This window comes from Antedon bifida, chromosome 8, assembly GCF_963402885.1.
Source record: "Antedon bifida chromosome 8, ecAntBifi1.1, whole genome shotgun sequence".
Taxonomy (NCBI): domain Eukaryota; kingdom Metazoa; phylum Echinodermata; class Crinoidea; order Comatulida; family Antedonidae; genus Antedon; species Antedon bifida.
The window spans coordinates 17237398-17252680 of NC_136233.1; the positions used below are offsets into that span (position 1 = coordinate 17237398).

Below are 15283 nucleotides of genomic sequence, written 5' to 3' on the forward strand. Positions count from 1 at the left end.
CAACGTAATCTCTTGCTAAGTTTATCCATAAACAAAGAAAACAATACCAACTGGTTGATCGCAGCGTCTGGTTACTCATGGCAACGACCTGTTGCGCCTTTTGCTGATTAGTCAAGCGTATAATGTCGGTGTTAGGGATCAGCTCAATGGGATCAGCTTAGATATTTTCGGTATTGTATGCAAAACAGGGTCTGTTTTATTCCAAGTATCGAATCATGATTGAATCATGGAGGTAACCTCCATGATTGAAGGTTTTACTTTTTACTCCTGTAAACTATCGCTTTAAAAAATATTTTAAAGTTACCAAAAAAGTGATAACAATGTACGATAAACAGTAAATGACAAAAGTTACGTACTTTATATGAGAGGTCAATGGACTAAAAATGTGAACCACCTCATAATCTAGATGCCACCTCACGGAGAAAATAATTGATTTCTGTTCCAATGTTTGCGTGTACAGGTATAACCATTATTTATGTGTCGCCCTCAACAATAAATTCCCTGCGTGGTAACGATATAAGCCCTGATCGGATATGATTTATTCAAACAATTAATTGAGTATGGCTTTTATTTTTATTATTACATATGGATTTTTCTCATTCTGTATAGTAGGAGACCTATGTTTGTGGTATACACTACGCATGCAAAACATATCCACGAATGCTGCGTTCGGTAATTCTCGCTCGGCCAATTTCCTACCACAATTATTTGCGATGACTGCAAAATTGTATTTAAAATTGCTTGTATTTAGAGTTAATGAAAACAAAATAGACACTGAAATAAAGATAAATATGATTTTAAACTTCTAATATAAATGCTGTAGCCTATAATTTACCTCTGAATACTGTACATCCATTTATAGATTTGTGTATACTGTATTGAGTAAATACTTCATTCCCAAACCTCAAAATCATTATAAGATTGTGCCCGTCCATATTGAACGGGCAACGGCAGCTGAATTTAATTAAATAAAAGACAAATATAATTTTAAGAATAATGTTTTCATGAGGGCTTATTATAACAATCAATTTTTTTGTTTCAGTGTACACATATCGAATACTGTAGATGTAAAACAATTAGCCGATGCTAAACCGAAAAGGCGTTCGTATTCTCGATCGACTGTTCGTGTTTATTATGCATACTACGTCACAGAGTCCAGGGTAGTAAAAAAACATGTTCAGTGAATGAGCCTATCGCGTCTATCAGCTGATTCGCTGCTCCATCTGTCAATGGCTGACCCACTCTGCGTAGTACTTTAGTAGTAATAGTAGCGTACTCAGCAACAAGAACTATTTTGAAAACGTTCGCTGATTGGCTAGAATACTTAATCGTGTTTATTTCATGTCATTGACAGCTACTGTACCCAATGACGTTATCGCTAGAACTACGACGGAAGTTCTATTATTTTTCTACTTAATTCTTTTTAAATTTTGTTGAAAATTCTCAACATTCTACATATTTGTATTTTAAAACATCAACTTCATTTTCAGAAGAAATTAGTTTGTTTCAGTCGTGAAATATTACGACGCGAGTTCCTAATAAGCATACAATGGGAAAATACAAGGTCATGTCAAAGCTGCTCAAGCATGCAATAAACAGCTCGTCAGATTAAATCAATATCTTTTGACCAATTAGAGAGTTGTTTCTTGAATAAATTAGATCTCCTGCTTTCCGTATGACCAATCAGATTGCAGTATTTGCGTTAGGCTATGCTCATTCACCTTTTTTAGGGACTGAACTGATCGACGTGTAGTGGAAAATGACGGCGTCATTGCGTTTATTTTAGTTAAATACTGTTTTATAAAGGTAAGTTAGGCATTTAAACATGGCCTAAGCTGTACACTTGGTATTGATAGAAAAGTATGTGATTTTTTATTCAATTTCGTGTATGTTATTTAGAGTTTGTGTAGTTTTCCTAACCCCCCTATTCATGCGACATGGTTCAGAGATCATTTTGTGGATCGTATCGCCACAACACAGACCATCCGGCAATACACACACGACGTATTGTGTGTCGTGTACGATTTATTTTTTAAAGGGAATTTTTACCGCTTCCTTTTCTGTCTGTTGTGTGTTGGAAATGGTTATTTCGCAACACCGTGTCACCATCTTGAATAGTGTCGTAATTTCAACACAACGTAGTAGTAGTAGCCTATGCCTAACGTATTAATTAGTATCCGGATATCTTCCTGTCAAGGTAATGTATAGCCTAGTATAGTATAGCCGGCCTAACCTGGCCTTAGCCTACATTACACAAGTAGGCCCTAGGCCTAGCTAGCCCCTAAACATGTCTAATAAATAATGTATACCACTACACTAGATAGATGCCTATCACCTACTACCTACCCCTCCCTATGATGGAGGTGTCATTTTACAAGATCCCTTCTAGGCCTATCTACTTATTTTTAAATATTATTATAGTAATAGTATAGCCTAACTACGGATTAGATTTAGGCCTAGGCCTAAGTAGGGCTAAATTAAATTAAATGTGCCTACATTTTTATATAATAGTATTTTTTCGTATCTGTTATAATTATAATTCACCCACCGGGTGAATTTGACATGTCCAGACTTGCTAGATTTGTTATGTTTGTTGCACCCGTAGACATTATCAAATCTCAATAAACAATTCATTAAAAAGAAATACCCTGGTTGTTAATGATAGTAGTAGTTAGTAAGTTAAATATTGATTACCTTAAGTATTGTTATTTTATAAAACAGTATTATTAGGCCTAGTGTTTTATTAATTTATCTAAGCTAATGCCTTGTACATCATTTTCAAAACTGAGGACAAACTGTGGTATGCACTTTTGGCCTTTTGTAGTTAAATTACAAATAAATTGTCTTATTTTTCTTCATGAATAACAACAGGCCTCGACCTGTACACCCAATAAAGTTAAATCTGGGTCAGACCATCTAAAAGGTCACAGAGCAGGTAATATTACCTGTACCTGTGATAGAGTATAAAAAAATATTTAAACAAATATTTTAATTCTTTCCAGGTCCTCTTTAAATTAACAATTCAAATTTGATGGACCTTTCCAATTGGATTGGTGATGGGGGATTGGGGAGGGGGAAAGCCTAAACCAGTATTACTGTATTTTTCCCTATTTTTAAGTCTTATACCATACTTATACCATTCAACACAGAACCTACCCTAGAAACCACTACAAATCTAAAAGTGTTCACACCATCCTTAAGTTAACATTACAGTATTACACCAATTCCCACTGACATCTCTCTAAATTTCTCTAGTTACATTCCTGATTGCTATGTTTGGGGTAAGACAGTAGAAATAGAAAATTAAAATTTAACAAATACTACCAATAATACCAACGAGCAGATCTTTTGTTTATTTTGTTTTCAAATTACTTGAATTAATTTTTATATATATTTGTTTAAATACTGAAAAAAATCTTCCTTGACAAGAAAAGTGCAACCCTTATTATTTAACTGTAGTGCTTTACAAAATCATTGCTTATATTTATAACATACTAAGGAAATGACATGCATGGTCTGTAATCTCAGATGTTAGGCTTAGCACAGGTGTGTGTTTCAACTAATAGATCAAGCACATCTAATCCTCTGAGAATTCTATTTAAAGTATGAAAATGTTGAGGCTAGCAACAGTAGGTTACAAATTTAACTGCTACAAACTTTTGTTGTAGGTACTGAAAACGGCTACCTGTACTGCACTGTCTAACTCTAAACATTGGAGTGCATTGAAGGTTGATTATAATATCTGACCACCAGTGCAATTCACCCTTCCTACTGTAGGTTACTAGTACCCCTTAGCATTTAGTAGATCTTTCATACAAAATTTAATTAGCTATAATTAGGGATCATATACATTGTTTGTTTACTCTTTAACCTGTTTATATATTTAATAAGCTGTCTTCAGAAAACCATTTAAAACTGTTTCAATTCCTCATAAACTTCTATATTGAAACAAACTAAAATCACATGCTATTGCAGTAAAAAATATCATTACTGCAGTAACACTATAATTGAATGATTTTGACAGGAAAGATAAAACTAGTACAGTATACACCAGTGATTTTTTTATATATTTGTTAATTTTGTGTTTTTATAGTTTATTTTGTATTTACTGTTTGTATTGTTTGAGGGTCCCTAATGATCAGCTGATGCTGGATGGACCACCCTCATAAAATATTGTTGAAATAAAGTAGTAGTTGAATGCAAAAAGAAAAAAAAACAAATCATAAAGAATCTCCTGTTTCGTTCCTCTATGGAATTGAGTACACTATCAGTATCGTAGAGTGGGACATTGTCAATTGTATGGCACAACTTCTTTGTACTGTAGTTGTACATATGTAATGAAATTCAAATATTTGGAAAGTGACAGTATACTATAGTAATCAAGGAAATGATATCTAATTCAAGATTCCAAGGTCTAATTCCAAGTATAAGGTTCTGTGCACCAGCACTCAAAGCATTCAAACATGAATCAATATAAACTTAATTAATAATAAATTAATTATAATTAAATAGGCATTGTGATCCATTTTAAACATATTTGAAAAATATACCCGACTTCCACTTTCATAAATACTGTACAAATTTGATGATAAAAAAAGTATTGGTAATAATATTATGTGAAAATATAAAAGAAAGAAAACCTATTAAACAAAAACGATCAGTTTTGTAGTTATTTTAAAAGTATTTACAACAAACTTCATGTTGAGTGTGTACTGTATACATGGAGATTTACTACTCCCTGTATTTTGTCTGGAATCATGTTGTCCTTGGTGATAAAGGATCTAGTCAATGGTATATTCATTTACCTTCAGGACCTATCAATTATAAAATCAGATCCTGTTATGATGGGCTCTTATTTGTCCATTATACTTAGTGGTCACAGTATATAAACACCAAGTCTGTGACTTCTCTCAATGAAAACTTTATAACTTCTATCCTTATAATCTTCCCTGCTGTTTACCCTTTGCAATTTTTGTTCCTTTGTGGTAAGTAACTTTTATTTCTCTTATAAAATTCATAAAAGTAAAGTTATGTCTACACTATTATCAAACTAGTTTGACAACAAAAGTGGGATGTGTCCAAATATGACATCATCATGTCCATATATGGGCCCATCACATACAATTTGATAGTGTAGACAGAGCTTAAAACACAATAGTTTGGTAACAAAGAGTGGGAAAAATCCAAGAAAGCAAAGCTTGTGAAAACACCAATAAGATTTTCTTATCTTTTGCAAATGAATATTATACTGTACACACTGTACTAAACTACTAGGCCTACTATAAAAATTGTATATAATATTGACATTATATGAATTTCAGATTTACTTCCTTTTAATATTTCTTTAATTTCTGTAATATGTATTTTAAACTAATTTAGGCACAATACTTGATTTATACCCTAAATGTCCTTCATCATACTGTACATTTTCTTACCAAAAACCATTATTGACTAATAATAAACAATGCCAAAGGTTTAAACAATACCTTATTTTAGAAAGGTAGTTATCAATTATTATTTAATATTTCACATAATTATTGTGGTCATGTGATATGAATCATGGGAGGATATGTATCATGGCGGCATAGACATTGTGGGTGGCGTTCTAGGAATGTTATTTGCGCTTTTATATCGTTATTTCTCCTCAATATTTATCGTGTAAGACAAAGAGGATAAAAGGAGAACATACTTAGTTTATGTGAATCAATAAACAATGTCTTATATTAATATGTAATAAGACAGCTTAGTTGTGTCAATAAATATCATCATGTTTGCATTTATTTGATGATCTTTTGAAAAGCAAACTGTACAGTACAAATATTCACATCACTTTTGTGTACTGAGTACATTTAACAATAACGAAAAAACTATAAAGATGTTTTGTCCCCCAAAACATGAAAAATGAAGATTAATAAAATCGAATAATTTGAATACAGTACTGTAGGCCATTTTGTTAAGTAAATCACTTCCATAGAAAAAATTCCTGAAAACAAAATAATGTTTCACAATACAAAATGTGAAAATTTAAAATAAAATACATTTAAATTCAACCAAAAACCCATTGACTGTCAGCCAATTTCACTATATTTTGCTTTAAATTACAGTTTTTCAGGTACATAAATAATAAAAACAAAAACATAGTACCAGTATTTTAAAAATAGCAATTACTTTGCAATACTATTAAATTGGTAAACAGGTTTCCAGTAATATTTCTATTTTTTAATGTTTACAATCAGTTATTTATCTTCACATCCTTAAATAGTATTTTGCATTATTTAATAATCTCATGGTAAAATGTACCATTTGGCCTACTGTATTAATTACCTACATGTATTTGGCAGAACAATCCAAATTTGGGCTTATTTAAAAAAATGTGGGCTTATACCCGAGGTATAGTACTTACTGTATAATACTCTATTTTACAGTTGTGAAGTTTGTGACTTTTTTTAAATGACTTTAAATATGAGTACATAAAACTGCTACATTGATAAACGGAGACATTTTGGGAACATGTGATGATGTCTGTCTGAAAGTCAAATGTAATGTGTAATTATTATTGTACCATGCTCAAACTATATTTCAGTTTGAGTCCAATAATTTTTTCAAACTTTAAATTTATCAAGAGTTCCTGGCCTGTCTGAGTTTTAGAATCAGTTTCCTTACATAAAGCCGTGGGCGTATTAAATGATGACTTGTAGCCTACTAACAATTTTTACTGGACAACACATTGAATAGATATCATAATCTATGTGTGGAGCTTAACTGAATTATGAATGAAAAAAAACTGGGAAAAAAGTTTTACATCAATTAATATAGAGTCCCCTATTTGTTGGGACACCTTCAGGACTCAACAAAGTGCCCTGATGAATAGGGTTGGGCCATCAACAACATTATCCCTTTTTCATGAACACAGGAATAAGTGTGTCCCAATGGAAGGGTTCAGATACTGTACAAGGAAACATTTTAGAAAGAAAATTGAGGATACACTAAAACCCCTATTTAAGGGACCATTTGAAGCCCCAAAAAGTGTCCCCTAAATATAGGTGCCCAATGAAGGGAGGTAGGCTTTAATGTTAAAACATATTCCCCTCATTGTTGTCATTGGAAATTTAATCAATTTAATTTGAAACTTTTTAGAAAGAAAATTATTAAGATAGTAAATTTATTTATTTGAAATCTTTGTAAATATTTTTTTTATTTGCTTTATTTTAGGAATTTTCAGTTAAATCAATCTTACTAGCTGTTTCGATGTCAGTGGTTAATGCAAAAAATGTCCCATGCTACCAGAAAAAGTGACAGACGAAAGCGCTTGAAAAATAGAGTGGACAGCCAGAATAACTCTCCAGAACCTGACGCAACAGTACCTTTAGACCAGCAATCAATAACTAATGGGAAGGTAAATGAAAATACATTATCGCGTAAAAACGGAGACGGTTTAATATTGATTGGTACAGATGTTACATCAAGTGACTTAAAAAAGAGCGACAAAACTACTTTAAAACATACCAAAGATTTTCCTATATCAAAGCGACCAAGTCCAGATATGTCTACTCCTCCTTACAAAAAAATCGCTCTTGATTTAAAAGATTTTCGGAATCGACGGGTACTTGCGAAACGCGGCTTTACATTTATGCCAGCCGTTATTAAAAATTGTAGACAGAATAGAGATGTAAGTGTACAGTTTGAAACCGACAGACAAGTTGTGGATTTTGAAGATGTTTTTTCCAGTTCAAACGTTGGAGTTGTTCGTGACAGTGATCCAGACAAAAGTAACGTCACTGTTGGTTTGCATGTTCTTGCTCAGGTTAGCAAAGATCAACAGATATTTTGCGAATGTGTTGTTGAAGCCTTAAACAATGAAAATCAAGCACAAGTTTGTTTTTCAGAGGAAGTAAGGAAACATTTCGGAGTTTCTGAACTTTCAGTGCCATTGTCCAAATTACGATTGATTAGAACTCCATGGCAGTTGGGAAATCACACATTTACCGGAACAGTCCGTCAACTTGTGTACGGTCCGCAACAGTCTGCACGCGCTGACGAGAAAGATGAAGAAACAGACAGTGCATCGGAAGGATCCGATTGCGAACTACAAAAAGAAATACGGTTTGATAAAGGAACTCACTTAATAGGTAAATCCCCTTCAATAACCCCTGAAGTTGCTATGGCCACTTCGTCTCCATCAGTAATGGGTCGGCCACATCATTCCTTTCGACGACGACATCCAAGTAACCTCAGTACGGCATCATCATCTCACTCCATTTCTCCAATATCGCCACCTGCTAAATTTAAAAAAGGTGATGTGGTAACTACACCAAATGGAGTTCGTAAGAAATACAACGGTAAGCAATGGCGACGATTGTGCTCAAGAGAAGGCTGCAGCAAAGAATCTCAACGCCGTGGATATTGCTCTCGACATCTGTCCATGCATGGGAAAACTCTGCGGGGTGAGCTTTCAACTGACTGTGATGCTGACTGGGATAACATGTCTCATGGCAGTGGGTCACGCAGCTCCAGTGTAACAAGAACAGGTGAGGTTTTTACTTCATATATTTTTACTATATTTCTTTTTACTCTACATTCCTACAATGCCTTGCGCAACTTCGGTTAACGGCTGCTGCAGATTTAGTGGTTTAGTAATTTTTACTGTACAATTACTGTAAGTGGACACCTGTGGCACCCAAAAAGTGTCTTCTTACTGGCCAAGTTAAGCGCTTAATAAGGCCGATGTGCTGCAAAACAAATTTATAATAAACGTCACAGGTTCGAGTTCTGGTGGTAGAACAAGTCTTCTCGGGAAAACAATTTAAAATGGAAGTCCAGTTTACACATATGACTCATGTACGCTGTAAAGAACCCATCATCTTGGGTGATGAGTAAAGGTTATCCTGGTGTTTTGGTTTAAATACTGTATAGCCCCATGTTGATGTTACAACAGATGGGGGCTTGCTGTTCACCTGCACCCAATCCCATTATAGCTTTGTTTGATCTGCAATAGTGATTATCACACAAAGAACCCAAGTGGTTTTGACTTTGATTGTTTTCTTGTGCTTTGCTACATAGTACTCTAGACTTTAGAGAGTGACTCCTTTCTCACAGATAAGGTTTACGATTGCGATCATATTATTACATACAGGATATTAGCTTGGGTTTAGAGGCAGAATTACAGATTTTGCGGTTTGAGCCCTTTAACACAATAAGCCAACATTTGCGAATTCACTACTACTGTACATTACAGTGGACATACCTCAGCCTCATACAGTATTATATAAAGAATTTGTTAATTGCATTTTCAGGAAGACTGCTGGTTACACTAATACATTAAATAATGTACATTAGATAAATGAAAGACCTTGAGACAGTACAGTATTAAGAGTTTATTTTGACATTTGAACTTGTTTTTGCCATTTGGTTGACTCCATGTTTCAAGGCCTCTTGTTGCATTTTACCATCAAATTCAGAGGCCTGGATGGCCACATTGTAATCCAAGTGTAATGCACTGTCGTCATTTAATGTGTTCCTGGATTTAACAGTTTAAAACAGAAAAGCAGTAAAAATCTTTAACATTTAAAGGATAAAAAAGCATATATAAAAGTACAATTAGCAAATTATTTTCTCTATGGTCCTTGTATTACTATTACTGTAAGTAAAATTGCAGAAAGAAATTAACTAGTGTACACAACAATTGCCAAAAAATCTGATAAACTGTGAACTTTGCTAAAAAGTTTTTTTTAATTTTTAATTAATCACTGTAAATAGTAACAAGTATGTACAGTACTAAAAATGATTATTTACTGCAGTTAAAATATGATTACTGCCATAAGTTGTAAAAAGTCTTAAAGAATTAAAACTAGTTGCCTTTTATAATTTGATCAAGGATAATGTTTAGACAGTTTGACAAACCCGCCCACGTTAACTCGTGAGGATTTGACACAAGGCAAGAAAAGCGATTACACCCCCAATCCAAATCCTAGTGCCCTGGATGTGTTGTGAACCAAAACATAAAAAGTAATTACATGTATCGGTTTGAGCATTAATATTAGGGACCATGTTAAAAATATATTACTGAAATTACTGCAGTAACGACATGTTGTTCGTTTGCTATTATTTAGGAAGCTTTCTTTAGAAAATGCTGTTTATTGCAGTAAATTCATCATGAACCTTTACAAACATATGTTATTGCAGTTTAAAACAAATGTCATTACTGCAGTAACTGCAGGAGAACAATTTTGACATGATCCCTAAGCCCTTTGTATAACACACTCCAAAATATTATTTTAAATAATTAGTAGTAATTAAGCAGAAGATATAATTTTTTTCTGAATTCGTAAAATTCAGCCTATTGCAAGAAATTGTCCAAAATTAGAATCCGTGTTTACAGTATGCAACCATGAAAGAATTATCTGTTAGTAAATAATGCAACCAAAAAACCCCAACTAAACTTTACTTACTATTGCTATGTAAAATATTGATTTGTAGACACCAACAAACATTGCAAACCAAATCACAGAATACAGTAGAATCTAGGTACACTATGAAGAATAATTACCATTATGTATCAAAACAAGTTGTTTAAATTTAAACAACTTGATAGATAGTATTATTATTATAGATGTATTATAATGCCTCATTATTATATAGTAAGTTAAAACAGTGAAAAGCAGGTCACATAAAAATACAAATTAAAACCACTTGTGTCTGATGTCAAAGGGATTTTTTAAATACAAATAATAATTAATAAGTTTGTTGGAAAGCTAGACATCCAGACATTCTACAAAATGTTCAGAGACAAGGTAAATTTTGCAACTACAGTATATGATAGACTGGGATCGTCTATTGTAAAATGTTTTGTTTTGTACTGGAAATTCTATCTATTGATTGCCAAAAATTGACACTACAGTATACTCTAGTAACTGTCAAAAAAAAAAACAAGACTGTCCTTTTGTTGAACTTAAAAAGAAATTTAAATTTTAAATGTTGAATAGAAAGAATGTTTTCATGTGATTGTTCTATTCAATGAGAGGGTGCAATGAAGGAAAATTATATTCTCCCCATTCACATTACAAAATATTCATGATTTCTTTCAATTGCTCCTTCCATCTTGAATCAATATTGAGGTGTACAGTTAGCAAGCTTTTAAAAAAATCAGCACTCGGATTTTGGCAGTGAGGTACAACAGTTTGTTCTTGAATATTCACCAACCTTATGATGCACACAATTCTCAAAATGTTAAACAAAAAGCTGAACATGCAATAGAGTCATTAAATAGAACGTACCATGCGCTAGATACTGAATAGCATCTGTTATAAAAACATTTGATAATCGAACAGTCGCCAGACTCGAGTTGCACACAATTTTCAAAATGTTTACAAAAAGCTGAACATGCAATAGAGCCATTCAATAGAACTTTTAACATGCAATAGAACTACTGAATGACACATAATACAAACATACTAACCAATCCAATGGCAGTATGCTATAAAAAATAACTATGTTATGTGGTATTTATATTAATATTTTATTTATATTAGTATGTGACAACCACTAAATGTCTTGTATTAGTAAAACCTTTTAACAGACGTGTACTACAGTTATACATTTTAACAATTAAACCAAGATCCTTTTTCAGTTCCTGTAAATAAATGAATCACACATTTTTGAAGTGGCTTTAATTTATAAATCAGCAATCAATTATTCCTAAGAAAATGTTTCACTACAGTGTAATATCCATATTATAAATAGATTAGATTTTATACTGCTGCAAGAATTAAATTTGTGTAATATCTAAAAATAAACATTAGCTAACCTGTTATAAGGTTTGCCTGAGTTCATTTCTAGGACATTGAACAACAGGAATAAACAGACCAATAGCATTATTGCGTTTATGAAATCACATATCACATGACCTTGCCGTAGTACTAAACCAATACCGGTACTTCTGTAATCTCTTTTAAAGTGCCCTAGTAATATTGTATGTTAATTGCATCAGACGGCATTATTGAATGAATGCGTTGATCAAATAACAAAAATTCTGGACATATTTATAATGATGATGCAAATAATTATGGAATATTTTAATTTTAAAGAATAAAATAATTAAAGGTAATTTAAAAAAAAAATGTGATTTTCATCTTTTTGTATGTTTTTTGTATTTTTATTGAACAAATAAAAAAAAAAGACATTCAAGGAACAATCTACAAGGTTCATCTTTTTCGTAATCTTTATAATATTAACTCAAGCGCAATTCCATCTCCACTGACTGATACAATAATCAAAAGTAACACTGCAGGAGAAAAGTTTGTTTCCATTTTATTTTCAATTAAATGATATAAAATGTCCCAAATTTATAGACAAAAACATCAGTTGATTCTTATAATATAGTCCCGGACTTTAGTAGTTGATTGTGTGATCAATAAACAATGGCATCTGTGATTCTGCAGAGGTTGAAACAACCAGATTTTTTGAAAAAAACTTCTCTGTTTGAAACCAATTTTAGAATCTATTTGTTTTCATTAATCAGTTATGGCCTTTTGTAACCTTTTAAATTTTATTCTTCTCATTGTAAATTTGGGAACAGCATTTAACAGTTTATTATAATTTGGACTTTGCTCTGTGCAACCTCTTACAGTAGACAATCAATAAGATGTATGATTATCAGGTCCCTGGGAGTCAATGATTATAACAGACCTGGTAATAGTACTTTGTAAAGTAGTGTATTTACTGGTAACACAGTGTAGGCCTAATGTTGTCTTCAGGTGGATGTATGTAAAAGAACACTTGTGTTACATTATAAAGTCCATCTATCAGGAACATTGACAAATGTATAACTGTTCCTGTTGTCTTCCTGTTGATATCTTTACTTTTTTAATTTAATCATTTCAGTTTTAATTTTTGAAGACAAAAACATTCCAAAAAATGACTCAAACTTGATTTTATTCAACCAAAACCTACGGATAAAATAATAATATACCAGGTACATACAAAATTCCTTTTGTAAATTTAACATGGTAGTATATACAGTATGTTGTATTACCAATCAATGAACATTTTCACCACTGTAGCATAGCCAAAGTGTTGTACATTACCACCTTTTATTGTTATGTTACGCATTTATCAAATGGTATAGCCAAAAATACAATGCAGAACGGAATGGTAAGACTACTGTACCTTTTGTATTTTAAAATATTATCTAATTAGAAATTACTGTTTATTTCATTTTTACTTTTATTATTCATCTAATGAATCAAAAACAGGTTAAAATTGCTCGGAGCGAACAATGGAAAATTGATTTTGAATTCTTATTAAAAATTAACCATGGCAATAGGTCGGTTCTAAGGCCTACAGTAGCTCGTATTTTCAAAATACACTAAATCTGAGATGGTCCCTAAAATATATTAATTGGCCTCTGACCTATTGTCATTACATAATTTTATAATGACGAATCAGGATTTACTAACTGTGTTTAAAATAATATATAGGAATATGATGGTTGTTGAGATGGCCCCTGATGAGGGCGCAATCATTTTGGGCTTCCCTGGATGTGCACAAAATAATTGTCATCAGTTTTCTTCAACATTACTCCTAAAAAATGGAACAATTAATGATGTCACAGATATTTTAGATTTATTGAGCACTAAATAAGTATCATCCACATGAACTCTGCATTCCTAATGTAAATAAACTTTTTATATTAAAAATTTAACTAGACTGCAAATATTTTCAATCAAAATTGTCCAAAGATTTTTGTTTTTACCAATTACATTTACAACTTTACATTACAGCCTTGTAATTGTATTCTGTATTTATTATATACAAATTACTGTACAATTGAGATAAAAAAATCACAACTGTAAAAGTGTGGCCATTTCTAACTACAACAATTTTATTTTAAAGTCTTTATAGAATCTTTAAAAAATATATATATTTAAAAATATTGTTGTTTAGTATGGGTTTTATTGTATTTCACATAAAATGTTCACTATTGAAAATATACAATACTGTAAAACCTCGAAAAGAAGCCCATGGACTTTTTCTTTTTTTTAGTACTCTAGTCTTGGGTGAGCTTCTTTTGAGATTTCTTTTGCAAACTTTTTTAAATGAATGCTTTAAATTTTGTGAATTGCTACTACAATAATACCTGCCATATTTATGATCAGAATACCATTTTAAAATGAAATGAATTTTCGATATAACCTTTCAAGACCATACATTATAATATCTGATCACAGGTTATTTGGCATTAAATCACCTTGTTCCTTTTGTTAAATAGTCTATCTAGAAATGAACTCCATACTATCTTGAAAAGAGGCCCAGTGGGTTTAAAACTTTTTCGAGATTACTTTTGCAGACCAAAGAGGGGGCTTCTTTTGAGATGGGTTTCTTTTCAAAGTTTTACGGTATTCTCCGTCGAGCATTCATTAAGTGTCATAAGTGTTCATAGGGGTGTCCATTAAATAGGAGTGTCCAAAGAATAGTTCTAATTATTACAAATTTCCTTTTTTTTCTCATTTTTTTTATAAAAAGAGTCTACAGTAGTCTCAAGTGTCTTTATTATTCTTTAGCACAGAATGCCACTAAAAGCATACATCTGGTGATTTATCCCATCATGGAAAAAAAGTGGCTGAACAATGCTCTCATAAAATATTATTTTTTCCTGCAGCTGGAACTTTGTAAAAAAATATAACAAAGTTTTCTTTAACAATGGATCAGAGTACTGTATAGTACTTTTACATTAGCAATATAGAGAAGTAATATTTCATTTAAAACGTCATATTAATACTTTCCACCTTTTCACCTCTATTTTATGCTTTTTATGTTTCTGAGTGTGCAAATGATTTTTCCACTGTAGCTGCGTATGTTGCATGACAGATCATAACAAAACGAAAGGTCTCTCACTATAATACCTCTATGGTCTATCTTGCCGTGTTCCCGCAGCCAAAACAAAAATTATCGGTTAATTTTTTAAAGTGTGCATCAATCGGAGACCCAAACACATTAAAAAGTATCGCGTTTATCAGATAATTATCTGATTTGAATGAGATAATTATTGTTTAATTTTTCTCCAGTGGAATAAGGTAAACCCCATTTCCACAGGCAGTTTATCGGTTAATTATTGGTTCTGATTGCCAACCATACTCACTAACTTCGTTGTCATCATTTTGCTTTCTAAATTTGTTGACACATCACCCATACCAAAGTCATGGAATACCTGGAAGCAGGGCTTTTCATGGTGCAGATTTTTTATTTGACCATTATTATAGTGTTTTACTGGCGTTTCTCATAAATT

At 32.1% G+C, this 15283-nt stretch overlaps 1 protein-coding gene across 1 annotated transcript in view; it reads left to right on the forward strand.

The window, feature by feature from the left end:
- Positions 1–1733: 1733 nt before the first annotated feature.
- LOC144851018 (protein capicua homolog) overlaps positions 1734–15283 on the forward strand; it is a 36014-nt gene continuing 22464 nt past the window's right edge. Inside the window, exons 1-2 of the mRNA XM_078708542.1 lie at positions 1734–1806; positions 7213–8528. Coding sequence (XP_078564668.1) covers positions 7262–8528 — 1267 coding nt within the window. The 5' untranslated portion in view covers positions 1734–1806; positions 7213–7261. The remainder of the gene's footprint in view (positions 1807–7212; positions 8529–15283) is intronic.